Genomic DNA, 15,653 nt, shown 5'->3' with positions numbered 1-15,653 from the left:
TAAGTGAGAGTTCTCTAGCGTACTGTACCTGTTGTTGTTCTGATTGCCTGATCCTGACCAGTTCTGCGCTCTGACCTTTGAGTCTGCCTGTTCCTGTTTCGGATTTGCTTGCCTGACCTGTCTTCGGATTCCAGCGGACTGAACCTGGATCTGCCTCCTGACTGCGATTTCCCTGCGGTACCTCTTCGGATCTATGATCTTCTAGTCTGGACTCCTGTTAACCTCTTCTTTTTATCCAACAAAAGCGTTTCATTAAGTCAGCAACACACACCGGTTAAAAGACAAACAACTCGGGAAAAATCCAAGAACTTTATTTATATAAAAAAAAGGAAATGATGCAAGCAAAGTTCACAGTGGTAAACAATAAACTTCACTTCACAGGAACAAGTTTTCCTTGACAATATAAATGTGATAGGAAACAAATATGCTCTGTGTCATTACACAGCTCTATTTTCAGATTTCCTCTTCCTGCGATTTATTCAGGAAAGTTGAGACGGCTGCATGTCCGGCTAATATGGCGATTTGAGATTCAATCAGACGCACATTTTTAAAGCTTTTACTTTTAATCTAATCTACTGTAACAGACAGGATTTGTTACTAAGATTAACTAAGTTAAGCTTTTAATAAATGTAAATAGTCAAAGTGAAGAAGCTCCAGTTCCAGATCAATAGAAACAGTGAAGTATCTTCCACACACACATGCACACCTGATTGACCTGCATTACCATTCATCATATAATCTCTGTGTTACTTTAGTTTGATATCGCTTCATGTTTCTGAATAATTTTTTTCTCCTCTCTCTCTCTGCTTCCCTTTTATGTTTTATCTTCTTCATCTCCATCTTTTTCTCACCATTCCTCTCCCCCTCTCACACCCAAACCTTTCCCTTCCCTCCGCTCTCGCCTCCATCTCTGCCGCCGGAGCAGCAGCCGGTGCCCAGGCCACGGTGCTGGCTGGGCGGCAGGTTCTTGTACACGGCCCTGCTGTATGGGATGAAACACAAGCCCAGCTGGAGGTGTCGGGCTAGGCGGCAGTACGCAGCCAACGCCAGAACCAGCAGAGGAGTGACCAGGAGGAAGCCCACCACCAGCAGGGCCACGCAGCCTCCGTCGGTGAGCAGGTCCGAGCAGTAGGGGGTCGTTCCGTGGGGACGAACCTGCAGAGGTGAGATCAGGAAGACGGCGGTGAGGTCAAAGGTTGGGCCACAGCTACTGTGCAAACATTTTAAAGCATCTTCCGTTTCTTTGCTTTAGAAATTTTTTTTATCTCCTTAAGCTTTATTAGTCTATCAGAGTGTGTTTGTTCTTCAGTAGTTATTATAGATTCAGCAAAATATATATGTTGCAACCTGCTCTAAACAAAGTGTCTAAATCTTCAGTTTGAAATGTGTTTTTTTGTAAGTTTGGATAAAACAATTAATAAATAATGAAACTTCTGATGTTTTATTACTGCATATTAAGACGGCATTTGATGAATATGTTGATAAAAAAAACTATAAATAAAGGCCTGGTTAGGAATCGTTAGGTAGTTTAGGTAAAGAGGATATTTTAACCACCAAATAGCAACGGCTGTTAAAGTAATAGATAAGAGTTTATAACGGTGTAAGGAAGCCCTTTGAGAAGTTTTTGTCCTTCCCATTGATGCAAAGAGTGTTAACTTTTAGCAAGATGTATGCGGATGTAGGTGTCTGCCATTAAGGGATTTCATCCCAGTGCTTTATAAATAGTAATACGCATTTTAGTGTTGTAAGCAAAGTCTAAGTCTAAGTGGTCATCAGAATGCTCTGATTTGTCTGCTTAATTTACCAGATTTATTGGGCTGCTGGAAATATGGCCAAAAAACGTTGCTTTTAATGAAAAAAAAGCAGCAATATAAAACGAAATACTGGAGTTTGTAATGCCTCAATGAAAATTTACAACGCTAAAAGCTTCCGAACTATCAGTTAAACTTCAACACAAGATTTTGTATAATCTTCACAGTAGAGGCCTGAAGAAAACAGTCTTAATGTTTATTTAGTCTGCAGCCTGATTTTTAATGAGAATAGGTGTCAAATGTATTATAATTGGTTATCATCATTCGTAAAAACATCGGAAGCAGCTTTAATGCAAGAAGTACCATGTGCTATGCTCTGCAGACAGATACAAGGAAATTAGATGTTTGCAGTTTCATTTTAGCATGCTTTGGGCTACTGCAATAAAAAAAAAACTGAATGTAACAAAGCTAGCGTATTTTAACTTTATTTGAGCAAGTAAGACAATTTGCCAATGGAATAAGATGGTTTATATATAAAATAAGATAAATATTTCAAAAGCTTTATAGATATATTATTTTAAGGGAATACGCTCATTCCAATGGCTGATTATCTTAATGACCAGCTTAAATTAAAGATAAATTGATTTAATTAAATACATTTTTAGCTGTTTTTAGATTGTTTTTAAATACTTCCCAGCAGCAGGAACCTTTTTATAAATATGCATTGATTCTACCTTTATTAACAATGGGTCTTATTAAACAATATAAAATGCAAAAAAAAATAAATAAATAATAAAATAACTCCATAAAAATAACGCTTTATGTGGAAATGATCAACTAAATATTCCAAAACTATTTCTTTTATTGGTGTTGATGGTGTTTTCATAGTTTTAATTTAATGCAGTAATCCTTTTTTTTGCAAATTTCAACAGATTAAACAAAACTTTAAAGCTATTAAACTGGGGATCTGTCTAGAGATGTCCCGATCCAGGTTTTTGCACTTCCGATCCGATACCGATATTGTTTTTGGACTTCCGATCCGATACCGATACTGGCCGATACCAGCCTATCCGAGCATGTATTTAAGTTTAAGTTAAAGTATTTAGCCTTAGTTGTAAGACTCATGTTGAAAAGGGTTTTAGTACTCTTGATAACATCTAGCCAGCTAAATTAGGTGAGATTGAATAAAACACAATGCTTGGTAACAACAAACTTACCTGTTTATTAAGAGATAAACACAAACTGGACAAAATTATGAATAGCAATCTGAAATTGCACAGTGAACAGTAAAACCGTAAACAGTTAAAGGTGCAAGTATTACTGTAAATTTTAATAAAAATGCAAAACAGGGAAACACTGGCCCAAAATAGTGGAATGGATCGTTTCAATCGGCGAAACTGGAAAATACGGATCGGATTTTTTTTTAAAACTGGATCGGCAGTCTGGATCGGCATTTTACATGCTTTGCCGATACGCATTTTTTTGCCAATATCAGCGTCCCGATCCGATACGTGGATCGGATCGGGACAAGCCTAGATCTGTCATCAGGGCACTATTATTTTATATTGTTAAACTCCACTACAGCCCTTCGATACTGGAGCCGTTTTTTCTTGATTTATTGCTTAGGATTGACTGGGAAACAGTTTATCAAACGGCAAAATTATTAATTAGAACACAGTAAAAACAGCTAAAGTCAGAAGAAGATCTTTAAAGGACTAAAAACTATAAGCCAAGACCACACCAAATGATCCCATCAAAGTCAATGTGCTTGGAATGAAAATATAAATAAATGAGGGTTGTCTGGAGACCTTTGCACAGCATTTTGTATAGCAGAGGAGGTCGCAGATAAAAGCAGGAGATGACGCAGTCTGCATGGTATGTACAAGGTGCAGACAGGCACTGGTTTCTCTAAAATAAAATGCTAACATGCATCAGCATAGTCCTAACAAATATACAATCCTTTTCCCTAAAAAACAATCAACTTGGTTTAAACTTTATGAGTGTTGATTTCAGTCCTTGTTTTCCTGAACTTTCGACAGCACATGCTGTATGTTAAAGCCTGGTGGGAGAGCCATAATGGAGGGAGTGGGTGACGGGGTGAAGGATCGTGATTTGAATGTGGGAGGAACTGAGAGACAGATGGCCTGAATCATCCTTATCGGCCTTCCAGAGACCAATGCTTTAGTGTCTAAACAAGGTGCAGAGAGTAGAAACAGTTTGTAGACCCTCGGGAGCGCAGTTTAAAAACATCTGTCGTAATTAAAATAATTTTTTCCAGTGTTTCATCGTCATTACACTGTCACAACTGCAGAGCAACGGAATGAACTCACTGCATTTGACCCATCCCCTTGGGGAGCAGTGGGCTGCCATCGTGCGGCACCCATTGAGCAGTGTGCGGTTAAGGGTCTTTTCTCAGTGACCCAGAGTGGCAGTCTGTGGGAGTGGGGGTCGAACTCAGAACCTCAGGATTCCAAGCTCTATGCCCTAATCACTAGGCCTACACTCCCCAAAAAGTGAAATGAGAAAAAAATTTAATCATGAAGCTTCTTTCCTTTTAAATGACATGAAGTTATAAAACAAATACAAGCACACAAAGACCAGATATTATCCAAATCAAGGAATAGGCTCAGATTTATAACTTAAAATTTGTAGCTGGAGCAGCTCATGTTCTCTATAGCGGGCCAATCTGTAGACTTGATTTGAATTTTGCTAACTTGTGTGGGCTTCTCCATTGCAGGCAGAGGGTTAAAATTTCTTAGATCGATTCCAAATGCTGCATTTCTATTCACATGGGAAGATAGCAGAGTAGGTCGAACAGGGAATCATCAGGCTGCAAAAACAAAACAAATCCATGTGGGACAAAGCTGGAATGTTAGGAGCGGCCGAATCAACATGTTTTTAAGGAAAAGATCAAACGTTTTAAGTGCTTAACATTAGATTGGATATTTGATTGCAGAATTGATGAATAAAAAGTTTTTCTATGCATCATTTCAGCACCGTCACTGGAAAAAGCTAATTACACCCCATTATTTTAAAAAGATGGAGACATGCATGCAGGGGAAGATTAACATTTGTCTTAAATGTTTCCCACTACATAAGTATTTACGTATCATCATTTAAAAATGATTTGTTTGAATTATTTATGAATGTCATCGATTCAAGGGCTGCAGAAATAGCATCTCTAAGTTGTTTTTGATGTTTTACTTCCCATCTGGTGTTTTGTTAAAATGCCGTTGAATGCAACAGAGTGATAAAAGATCCTACATTTACAGTGGTGCTCACTCTGATTATGTTTAATCAATAAGGAGGGTAGATTAGCTGCTGGCATTTACAATGGCTCCTATGGAAGCAGCAGTGGTCTATGAAGTTTTCACACACAATCAATTGTTTTTTAAGTCCCCAATCTGTTGTGATTTTTTGTCTGGATTTGGGATTAATTTTTTTTTTTATTATTGAAAAAAAGCATATTAAAAAGCAAGTCCTTTTAATGTTGTTATTTTTGTCATAACTTGAAACTTGTTAACTTTATTTAAACAACAGTATCTGAACAGCAAAAGTAATGTGAGGGTTTTTTTTGCCTCTGGTTCAGTTTGAGTCATAGGATTTTCATTTCTTTTGATTTGTCTCATTCTTTTAGCATGCCAAAGGCTGGTTAATCCGCCTCTAATCTGCTGTCACATGAGGTCTTTTTGTCAGAGAACATGAGAACGGCTCAACGACTTAAGAAGAAAATAGCAGTTTCCTGAAGAAAACCAGCTACCTTGGAGAAAGTTTTTATCCAATCAAGGATGGTTATGAGGGACATGTGTTGCCCTTTTTTTAATAAGCTGTAGTTATATATCTCATTAATGCATAGATACAAATCATACATGGTGTCACATAATATTTGGAATCCCTAAGAAACTAACAAGAAGTATGTCTTTAGACTCCTTACCACCCTCTGGGGGAGCTTCAGATCTCTCTGATTATAAGATCTCTTATCAGAGATGGAGCCAAACTCAACCCTCCGCCTCAAGGAAAACTATCCAACCTCTGGATCAAAGTTATGAGATCAGCCCTTTTAGATGTATCATAAAGGGATGCCCAAACCCCCTCCCTTGGAGTCTCTCTTTTTATAATGTAATCCCAGTATGAATCAGGCTGTCCTTTGAATATATCAGAGGATTGTTTAAAAACATTAATGAACAAACAGCATGTGCGGTTGTTAACAACAGTGTTAGAAAATCTCACAAAGCTTTAACATCTCACAGAGCTCTGAATAATTCATGATCTGAACTAGAAATAGTATGGAGCAGCTGCGAGTTTACCGAGAAATAAGCCTGGCAATCCAAGGTGCAAATCAGTCTGGTTAGACTCAAACTCTCCAGTCCAAAACTATTGGACCAATCAGAGCATAGGAGGTGGTAGTTTACCCTTGTACCAGAATGAACTTTTTCTGTAACCATAACAGTCAGGACTGCAGCCACAAAGTTTTAATGATGCCCTTTATTTTGTCCAAAGGAGTTGGATGCAACAACTGGCTGCAGATTCAGTTGGTTCTAAACCAGGCATGTCCAAAGTCGGTCCTCGGGGTCTGTTGTCCTGCAGGTTTTAGAGGTATCCTTGCTTCCGTACAGCTGGTTTCCACTGATAGCTGATTTACAGGCTTGTGCTGAACTGCAATGATCAGCCGTGCTGAAGCTGAGAAACAAGGTAAACCTGTAGGACAGCGGCCTGTGAGGACTGACTTTGAACATGCCTGTTTTATCCAGGTTTCCCTGAATCTGCTAGCTCTGTCCTGGTCTCACCTTTAAAATCTCTACTAGCTCCTTTCCAGACTTTTGACGCTGTAAATACAAGGTAGGTCAGTTTGGCTGATGTGGCAACCAAGAAAATTGGTAGCCTTGTAAAAAGTAACAGGATGGTCCAGAGGAGCATTAACAAGTAGCCAAGAATCCCAGGAGATGCAGAAATCTTGATCTTCAGGCAAAATAATCTGGCTACAGGGCAACTTTTTGTTGTGGTCTGTACAAATCTGACATAAACCATTTTATGGCATAATGGCATAAAACTTTAGTATGCCCATTTCTTCCACAAAATAGGATGGGTCAGTTATTAAGCCAGGTGTTCTAAGCATAGTAGACCAAAACTGAGTTTTTGCAAAGCCAATATTCTTTAAGCCCGTTTGTCAAATTAAATATCTCAAATACATTTTAATAAAAGATAGGAATCCATAAAAGTCAACCCAGTGAATTAAACCAAAAAGTCTAAATCCTTCAGCCCTCACTCCCATCCATCCTCTACCACGTCTTACCGTAGAGTGACACAGGAAGCCGAACACTACCATTACTATGGCTGGGGTCAGGATGGTGCCAAACACCACGGCGGCGAGGCAGGCATTGATGGCAGCGATCACCAGGTTCTGGGCGGTCACCAGCACAGAGCAGGCCCAGCAGTCAAGGGACCCACGTAGCTCCAGCGGAGCCTCAGTACCTCCAGCTCCGTTCTCAGCAGCAGAATAGGGAGGAGGTATGACCACACGCGAGGGGGTTTCTCTCCCTCCGCCCACAGCCATGGTGGAGGCCATGGAATTGGAATGGTGAAGATGCTGCTGGTGGTTAGACTGGTGGTGGAGGTGAGGCGGTAGCTCCTCAGAAAGATCCAAGGCTTGATGGTGGGCCCCCTTCTCAAGAGTGCTGCTTAGACTCATTGCGAACTGTAAAGAAAAAAAAAATGTTTAGCCATCTTTTCTTTCCAAAGGTTCTTTGACTTTGGGTTCATGAAGAGGGTATCTTCAAGGAAGCATCAAAATCTGCCTTGGAGGTGATTAGCATCAGCAAGCTGATTGGCCAAAAGGAAACTGGTCCATAATTGCTGTTTGTAGCTTGTTTAATAAAGAGATGAAGGCTAACTTACATCAAAGTTTGTGTATGTTTTGGTTTTCTGCATGTGTAATTGTTCCAAGTTCAAACACAAGCTTTAGCCTTACGGTGCAAATGAATGACCCTTTCACTTTTTTAACATCTAGACATGTTACAAAAAAAGACTTTGGTGAATTGTAATACATAACTGTTACAGTTTGTTTTGCAGTAAAAATTTGAAAAGTCAACAATTACACTCTTTGCCTTTATACCTATGAATAAAATCTGTGCAATTATTTTTTTTTTGCAAAAGCCACCTGAGTAGTAAGACTGCCCACATAAAGTACAATATAAAAAATATATATAGACCGAGGGACACAGTAGACCAGTCAAGAAGGATAATGAGAAGTTTTTATATATGAAAATTATCACAAGCCATTTCTCATAAGGAACTGTTCAACTTAGAGTTATTTGATGGAAAGAGCCAAGACAGTTGGGCAGAGTGGTGAAACACGCATCAGTGCAGCTGCTACTATTATGCGGACGTTGCACCGGTCTGTTGTCTTGAATGGAGAGCTCAGTGAATAAGGCAAAGCTTTCGATTTATCAGTCTACATTTCTACCCTCAACCATGGTTATTAAATCTGGATCATGAACGAAAGAACGAGATCCTGGATACAAGCGGCTGAAAGAAGCTCTCTCTACAGGATGGCTGAGCTTTCCCTTAGTGATAGGGTGAGGTGCTCAGTCCTCTGGTAGAGGCTTGGAGTAGAGCTGCTTCTCCTCCACATTGAGAGGAGTCAGCTGAAGTTGCTTGGACATCTTTGTCAGATGCCGCTGGACACCTCCCTCTGGAGCTGTGCCTGGAACAGCTCCAGGGGGAGAAGGCACAGGGGACGACCACGGAAAAGCTGGAGAGACTGTGTCACTGGCTTCCCCCAGCAGCGCCGGAGGAGGTGTCTGGGGAGAGGGAAGAGTGGAATCTCTGCTGAGGCTGCTGCCTCCACGGCCGGGTCCAAGATGAAGCGGAAGATGAAGAGTAAAAGAGCCAAATCAGGAGGCCTATGCCAACTAGTAGAAGACAAGATCCATAAATAAGGTTGGAGGGTCTGCCAATGGAACATTTCAATAGATTGGTTTATTTAAAGGCATATGCATGATTTAGAATGGCCTTAAACCAACTGAGAGTTACTGGTAAACTTCTTCACAGATGTTCTCCATACATTCTTAATGAGTTTCAGCTAGTTTGTAAAGAAGGAAGAATTTTCTGAATTTTTTTCTGCAAGACTGGTAAAGACTTGGTCCATGGGTCTCGCAGCTGTAATCACAGCTAACATTGGCTCTTCAATGTCAGGACAGTATGAATGCAGTGATATTCATGTACCTTTGTCATGCTTGTTCCTGTTTATGCAGTACTGAGAAAGACACCCAACAAATTGCATTACAGTATAAAGTTGAAAAACCATCTCTAAAAAAAAATTCCATTGTTCCCATGGCCTCTCAGGATGAATAAATTTTGGCCCTTTGATAAATAGATATATAATCTATAAGGAGAGGCATTGTAAGCAGAAAGTTATACATAAAAAACCCAATTAAAATATTGTGAAAATGTATTTGCAACAAATTTCATAATATGAAACATATAGATCCATTACTCATACATATTGCACCTCTTGGAATTTGGATGATTCTGGCAGCTATTAAAAATTTGATGCCTCAGAAAAAAAGAACATTAAATAACTAAATTATTTTCATTGTATAAATGCAATGTAATGGGTATATATATATTATGGCCTACAGAATCATTGGAAAAGCTGCTGTCTTAACAGAAGTCCACTAGATGGTTACTGACACCCTCCATGAGTATCAGTAACAGGTCAGTAAGATTAATGCTCAAGAAGCTGTTTCTTCACAGAGTGCTGTAAGCATGCATATTCATGAGAGGTTGAGGTGAAGGAAAAGGTTTGGTATTAAAAGGTGCAACTATATCAGCGATAATCACGGCCTTCAGATGATTGACAACCAAAATCCAATCAAAATTTTAGGGGAACTCTCCATAGTTTTTACAGTTAAGCCAGGCGTACAGTGTGTGATTCTTTTCAATCGTTGCACGCATCTGCTGCTCACACTGTACGACTAAACGCAGGGTTTAGTCGTACAGTGTGAGTTCACAGCTCACGATTTATGTTCAGACCGACACTCTGATGCGATCTACCTGCGCACACTGCATGACAAAAAACCACGTCGGACTCAGCTTCGCAGTGAGATGGAGCTGCTCTGCAGCTCTCTATCCTGAAGCCAAACAAAGAGAAGGGGGATATTAAGCTCACTATAGTGAACCGTGCTGCCTTGTAAATTTGTGCAGTTTTGTGCTGAGGGTCCAAGAAAGAAAGGGCGATAACGTATTTGGAAAAAGGACGTGGGCGTGGCTGCTGTAGTCGGTCAATTTTGCAGACGGAGCTTTATTTCACTCATTGTATCCCTGCCATGCTGCTGCGTTTACATCTGAGAGGAGGAATAAAAAAAAACAATCCTTCTTTGCAAATGCACCCTGAATGATTTGCCCACGACGGTCGGGAGAAAATCAAACATGTTTGATATTCTCCCGACCTCACGATTCCTGATCAGGTGGTGGTCGTGAAAGGCTGATCGCCGCTCGTAACCCCTTGTACACTACACGACACACGACGCACGATCAGGCTGAAAGTCGGGCCAATCGGAAAATTCTCCCACAACTCGAAAATCGCACAGTGTACGCCTGGCTTTAGTGGTGACTTGGTATGTCAACAGCTGGTGTTTGTGTTTTGGGGTTTTCTGAAGTCTACAGTCAATAGAGCCATTTAAAGCACTATATATTTCCTTCAACTAACCTCTATGGGGAAGCATTTTTTCTTTCTTTTCTATCTTTATACATCATTTTATTCTACTAACTGGGCGTTCATAATACCTCAACATTTCCAGAGGCCGTTCACCTTGCCGGGCCGCACTGATGCAGTAATTCATGTAAAAGGAGCCCCGACCAACTAGTGAGTGCTTTAAAGTCCTTCCACTGGCTCCCTGTAGCTCAGATAATAGACTTTAAAATCCTTCTATTAGTCTATAAATCACTGATTGGATCAACATTCAACCTCCCAGACCACACAGGTCTTTTAGTCCAAGCCTACTCTGTACACCCAGATCTAGAACCAAACATGGAGAAGCAGCATTATGTTCCTATGCTCCACTTATCTGGAACAAACTCTCAGAAGACTTTTAAAGTGCTGCAAGCCTGAATTCTTTTAAGAAAACAATGGGTTTGACTGTTGAAATTAAACTATTAACTGATATATTATGAGTTTAAGATTTTGGTCCAATTGTTTTATCTGCTATACTGCATGCTTTTATGTGTTTTTATCTTCAATTACTTTTTCTTCTATTTCACTGTTGCATTCATGTAAAGCACTTCAAATGCACTTGTGAGGGATTGCTACGGGGTATACTATAATAAAAAAGTACACCCGGAATAAATATTCTGTATCCCTGAGTTTAACAAAAGAGTTGGGTGTAATACGTAGAGGTCAGAGCAGGGACAGTTTTTCTTGTCACTTGGATTGGATCCTACCCACTACAGAGAGATACAATGGAAGATACAAGGGAGATCTCTGTGTCATTGCTATTCCAAATAAGAATTCAGTGTTATTCCATACTAGGGGAACTTACACAATGATACTTTTCCAGTGGACTATAAAAGTAGCTCATAGCGATAGCACTCTGTCGTTTACACATTTTATTGATGCACTTTACATAGGGGATGTAGTTCAGTGGTAGAGCGCATGCTTCGCATGTATGAGGTCCTGGGTTCAATCCCCAGCGTCTCCATGATTTTAATATCAATACTTTCCTGCACCTATATCTACACCATAATAATTACAGAAACTAAAGATTTGAAATATTTCAGCTTCATCTATCCATCCATCCATATTCTGACACACTTTATCCCAAGTGGGGTAGTGAGGGATGCTGGATGCCTGTCGCCTCTATGCAGGGTACTCTGGACAGGTTGTCAGACCAAGGCAGGGCAACACAGAGACAAACAGGACAAAAAAACATTCACGCACACCTAAGGAGAATTTAGAGAAGCCAATGTTTTGGGGCTATGGGAGGAAGCCGGAGTACCCGGAGAGAACCCACTAATGGTCAGGGAGAACATGCAAACTCCATGCAGAAAGATCTAACCCGCAACCTTGTTGCTGCAAGGCAGCAGTGCTACCCACTGCGCCACTGAGCAGCCCATATATATATCTCAGATTGTGTCTAATAAATCCATACGATTGTTCCTGGTTCTGGATATTATACTTGGAAAACACTTTTATAATGATGTAATGTATAAAATTATCCATTACAGTTACAGACCAGTTAAAACTGCTTCTGTGAGTGAAGGATGTCAGCGGGTAGATCTGAAACCTTCTGGAATTCTTCTTCAGCTCTGATTTCAAAGTTCATGTTTCCAAGCTTTAATACTAAACTTTTCCTCATAGTTCTGGTTTGATCCAAGATTCTTTAGTTGGCATATATCCTCCTTTTGGACAGAGAGATACATTTTTGTGATAAGCAGCAGTGTTAGGTACAGAATATCTTCACCCCTAAAGGGGTTCATGGGATAGAAGACTAACCATGCAGAACCTTAAAAGATGATTACAGTCGTTCATTTTTCAATGCGTTGATCTGAAAATGTAGGGCACTTGTATGAGGCCTTAGAAAAACGATAAATATGGAAAGACTGTAATGAAAAAAATATGAATGGATGTAGAACCTAACGCTCCTCAGTTGTATGATCCAAAACTACTGAAAAAATCCCATTCACATCCCTCCAACATTATGATCTGCTGTTTAATATTTAGGTAAAGCTTCTTTAACATGGAGTGTTTCTGTTTCCTATGCAGGGCTCTAAGCAATGCAGAGAAACCTCCCGTAAAAAGATGCAACTATATTTACCTTTCCTTAGCCGGTGCTACCTTTCTGCACTGAATTGCACTACATCCACGTAATCTCTTTGACTATTTCCTAAAAAAACAAAACCCGATCTGGTCGAGTGAGTGACTAATTAGAAAATATTAGCATGATGTAACTTGTTTTTTAACAGACCCCTGGTCTATTGTTGTCCCAAGTGTTGTGGGGTGGAAGGTCACAGAGGAAGGACTGGCAGGAAGGTGCGTACGAGCTCATGCTTGTGTGTGGGTGACTCAATTGTGCTGCATACTAAAAAAAAAAAAAGAGAAATGGAGGCCCTCCACCCCTTTTACCTCCTACAAGCTAAATAACAGTTTCTGCTAATAATATGCCAAGATTTTAACCTGAGGGTGAAAATTTTTTAAATTTAGCTTTAGATTAAATCAGTTTTGTCACAGCTGTTTTTCAGTGTAACAAGAATCCATCAAGGTACTGAAGTCTAAAATGTAAAAACTGTTTATCAAATTGTTCAAATTAAGCATTGTTATTATTGTTTTGTGACATTAATATCCCTGAAATTCTATCCAAATATAATCCAGTACTTAAAAAAACATGGTTATATTGCTCATATGAATGAGATGTTATGCTGATAAATACCTTCACTGATTTGATTTAATAAAAAATTTAGGAAATTGTGGTTTGCCCTATTAGATATAATATAACCTGAAATGGAAGCTTAAAACGCTGCTTCTGTACCCATCAACCTTTTCCTTGCTCATTCTGATTTTCTTTGGGGTTGGCCTAATTATTTTTCATTTTTTTAAAATGTATTCAATGTTTTATTTGATTTTTGAGTTCAAGTAGTATAATAGAACAGGAATAATAACTCGTATCTTAAAAGCAAGTGAAGGAATTGCGTATTTCAATTTCTAAAAAAAAAAAAATATATATATATATATATATTTAAAAAAAGATATTTTTCTTTTGGTATTTGTTGGGCATCCGGCAGTTGATCACATCCCTTGCCCCCCCCCCAAAAAAACTCTAATTCTCTTTACATTTGTTTTAAAAAAAAAGCTTTGTTTTTTGGTTTTAACTTTGTTATAGTGTTGAATATTTTATATGAAAATAACATTATATGATTTTTTTGTTTGACATTTAATTTTTTTTTATATCTGTATTTAATTTAGCAAAAGCCTAAATGACCTTAATAAAGCACTTTTAAAATGCTGTTAATATTTTGATATTAATTCTTTCTGAAGCCAACATGCAGAGGATTAGTGGGGCTGATGGCCATCATGTGTCTATTGTTCTTGCTTTCAATGAGACCAATTCGGACCAAATTTACTCCTATGTGTTTATTCTACATTCAAATGCAGTCAACAATTTAAACTTATTTTTTAATGATTAAACTTTGAAGTCATTATGGGTAATAATTAGAAAAAATCAGCAGTTCTTGTACTCACGTTGTGCTGTGTGGCCCTTTGGACCTGTTGCTGTTCCTCCTCCAGGTTGTTGCTTTTTTTCTCACTTCCTTTCAGGACTGCAGATAACAGACTCTGCTGCGTTCCTTTTTATTCCTTTAGTTGTTTTCCTACAGTCAGATCCTCACATGAAGCCTTATCTATGTGGTGATAATGTGGTTTCCTGCTGCTCTGCTCTGCCTTTGGATTTTCTCTCCTCTATCACTGTTCTCAGACACTTTATCTTGTTTTCCCTCTAGTTGCAAGTCTAAATTAGTTGCTAAGACTCTGTGCTCAGATGAAGATGAAAACCCTAAAACTCACAGATGCTTTGGTCTTTGTTTTAAGTATGTCAAACTTCTCTGTGCCCTCCTTCTTTTTTACCCCCTGCCCACCCATCTGATTGAGCATACTCCTCCTGCATCCATCCCACTTTCTCTCCCCACCCACCAGATTTATCAGCCTCTGCTGCTTCTCTCCAGCGGCTCCTCTTAGGGCACGCATTCCACCGCTCATATCCAGGACTTGCTACCCCCCCTGTTCCCCTCTGCCTGCTGCAGTGGGGGCTGGGTACCTCTTTTAGGGGTCAGTGTGCGGCGTCTGGCCTGATAAGTTGAGGTTCAGGAAAACAGAAAACAAGGGGGAAGGGCCGTTTATCCAGACTTTTGGTGTCTTTCCACAGTTAAGGAACAGAGGACACAATGGTACTGAAATCTAAGTTAACTAGTGTCTGATTTGATTTATTAAAAAAAAGAAAAACATTTAAGTGTTTTTATTGAAAATATAAAAGAAACAAAAAACAGCATAAAGCAAAAATCCAAAGCAAATGTATATTGGCAGCTATCTCCGCTGCATGATTGTGTTCAATATTGCGACTGCAAATAACTACTTTTACATTTTACATGTCAGGTTTACATGTCAATAAATATATTTAGCTAATTTGTAGGGATTTACTTCCACATTCAGGATACCTCTAGATAATTAAGATGCCGATGCAGAGTTCTGACGGTATTGAAATAACATAGAAGGAGAAAGGTGAGGAAAATGTGGCTTAAACGCTACCATTATCAAAATATACTGGAAGTCTTATCATAATTTCATGTTCTAATAAAATTTTGCCACTCTAATTCATAAACTTTCATATATATTATTTGTAGCTTTTGCAAAACACCAACCTAATAGAGTGCATAGATGCAAAATAAGGAAAATAAGAAAAACATTAAAGGAAAAAAACAAAAACATGTGATATTAATAGCTTCTCTAATCTTGGTAGCTTTAGCTAAAATCCACCACTGATCACCTCACTGAGCATTGAATGTCACAACTTTAATCTGACCCAGACATTATCATCTGCCTTAAGGGGCAAAGAGAGCATTAATTAGGTTGAAACCAATAGAATACCTCATATCTCTTTGCCAACCATCTACCTCAGGCATCCCCAAAGTCGGTCCTCAAGGGCCGTCATCCTGCAGGTTTTAGAGGTTTCTCTGCTTTAGCACAGCTGAGTCTGATGACTGCAGTCTAGCAAAAGCCTGTTAATCAATTATCAATGTAAATCAGCTGTGCTGGAGCAGGAAAACCTCTAAAACCTGCAGGAAAGCGGCCCTCGAGGACCGACTTTGGGGATGCCTGATCTATCTGATTTGACAGAGTTAGCAATGAACAATTTG

At 39.2% G+C, this 15,653-nt stretch overlaps 1 protein-coding gene and 1 non-coding gene across 2 annotated transcripts; one reads left to right on the top strand and one right to left on the bottom strand.

Moving 5' to 3' along the window:
• Nucleotides 1-274: 274 nt before the first annotated feature.
• tmem88b (transmembrane protein 88 b) lies at nucleotides 275-14,121 on the bottom strand. The gene is made up of 3 exons (XM_038279134.1): nucleotides 13,987-14,121; nucleotides 7,045-7,446; nucleotides 275-1,155 (listed from the first exon to the last, which is right to left on the bottom strand). The coding sequence occupies exons 2-3, from the start codon at nucleotides 7,438-7,440 to the stop codon at nucleotides 868-870; spliced, it is 684 nt and encodes a 227-aa protein (XP_038135062.1). The 5' UTR covers nucleotides 7,441-7,446; nucleotides 13,987-14,121; the 3' UTR covers nucleotides 275-867.
• Nucleotides 11,378-11,449, top strand: trnaa-cgc. Its single transcript has one exon. It is a non-coding gene; the product is annotated as a tRNA-Ala (tRNA).
• Nucleotides 14,122-15,653: the final 1,532 nt, after the last annotated feature.

This window comes from Cyprinodon tularosa, unplaced genomic scaffold (genome assembly GCF_016077235.1).
Source record: "Cyprinodon tularosa strain WSP-4 unplaced genomic scaffold, ASM1607723v1 ctg148, whole genome shotgun sequence".
NCBI classification, from domain to species: domain Eukaryota; kingdom Metazoa; phylum Chordata; class Actinopteri; order Cyprinodontiformes; family Cyprinodontidae; genus Cyprinodon; species Cyprinodon tularosa.
The sequence above is the reverse complement of the archived record's forward strand: the minus strand, read 5'-3'. Positions and strand labels throughout refer to the sequence as shown.

Excerpts from the sequence above, each read along its gene's own strand:
- tmem88b (XM_038279134.1), bottom strand. The coding sequence starts at position 7,440 with ATGAGTCTAAGCAGCACTCTTGAGAAGGGGGCCCACCATCAAGCCTTG. Across the intron at positions 1,156-7,044 it reads GCTTCCTGTGTCACTCTACG|GTTCGTCCCCACGGAACGAC; the intron begins GTAAGACGTGGT and ends TCACCTCTGCAG.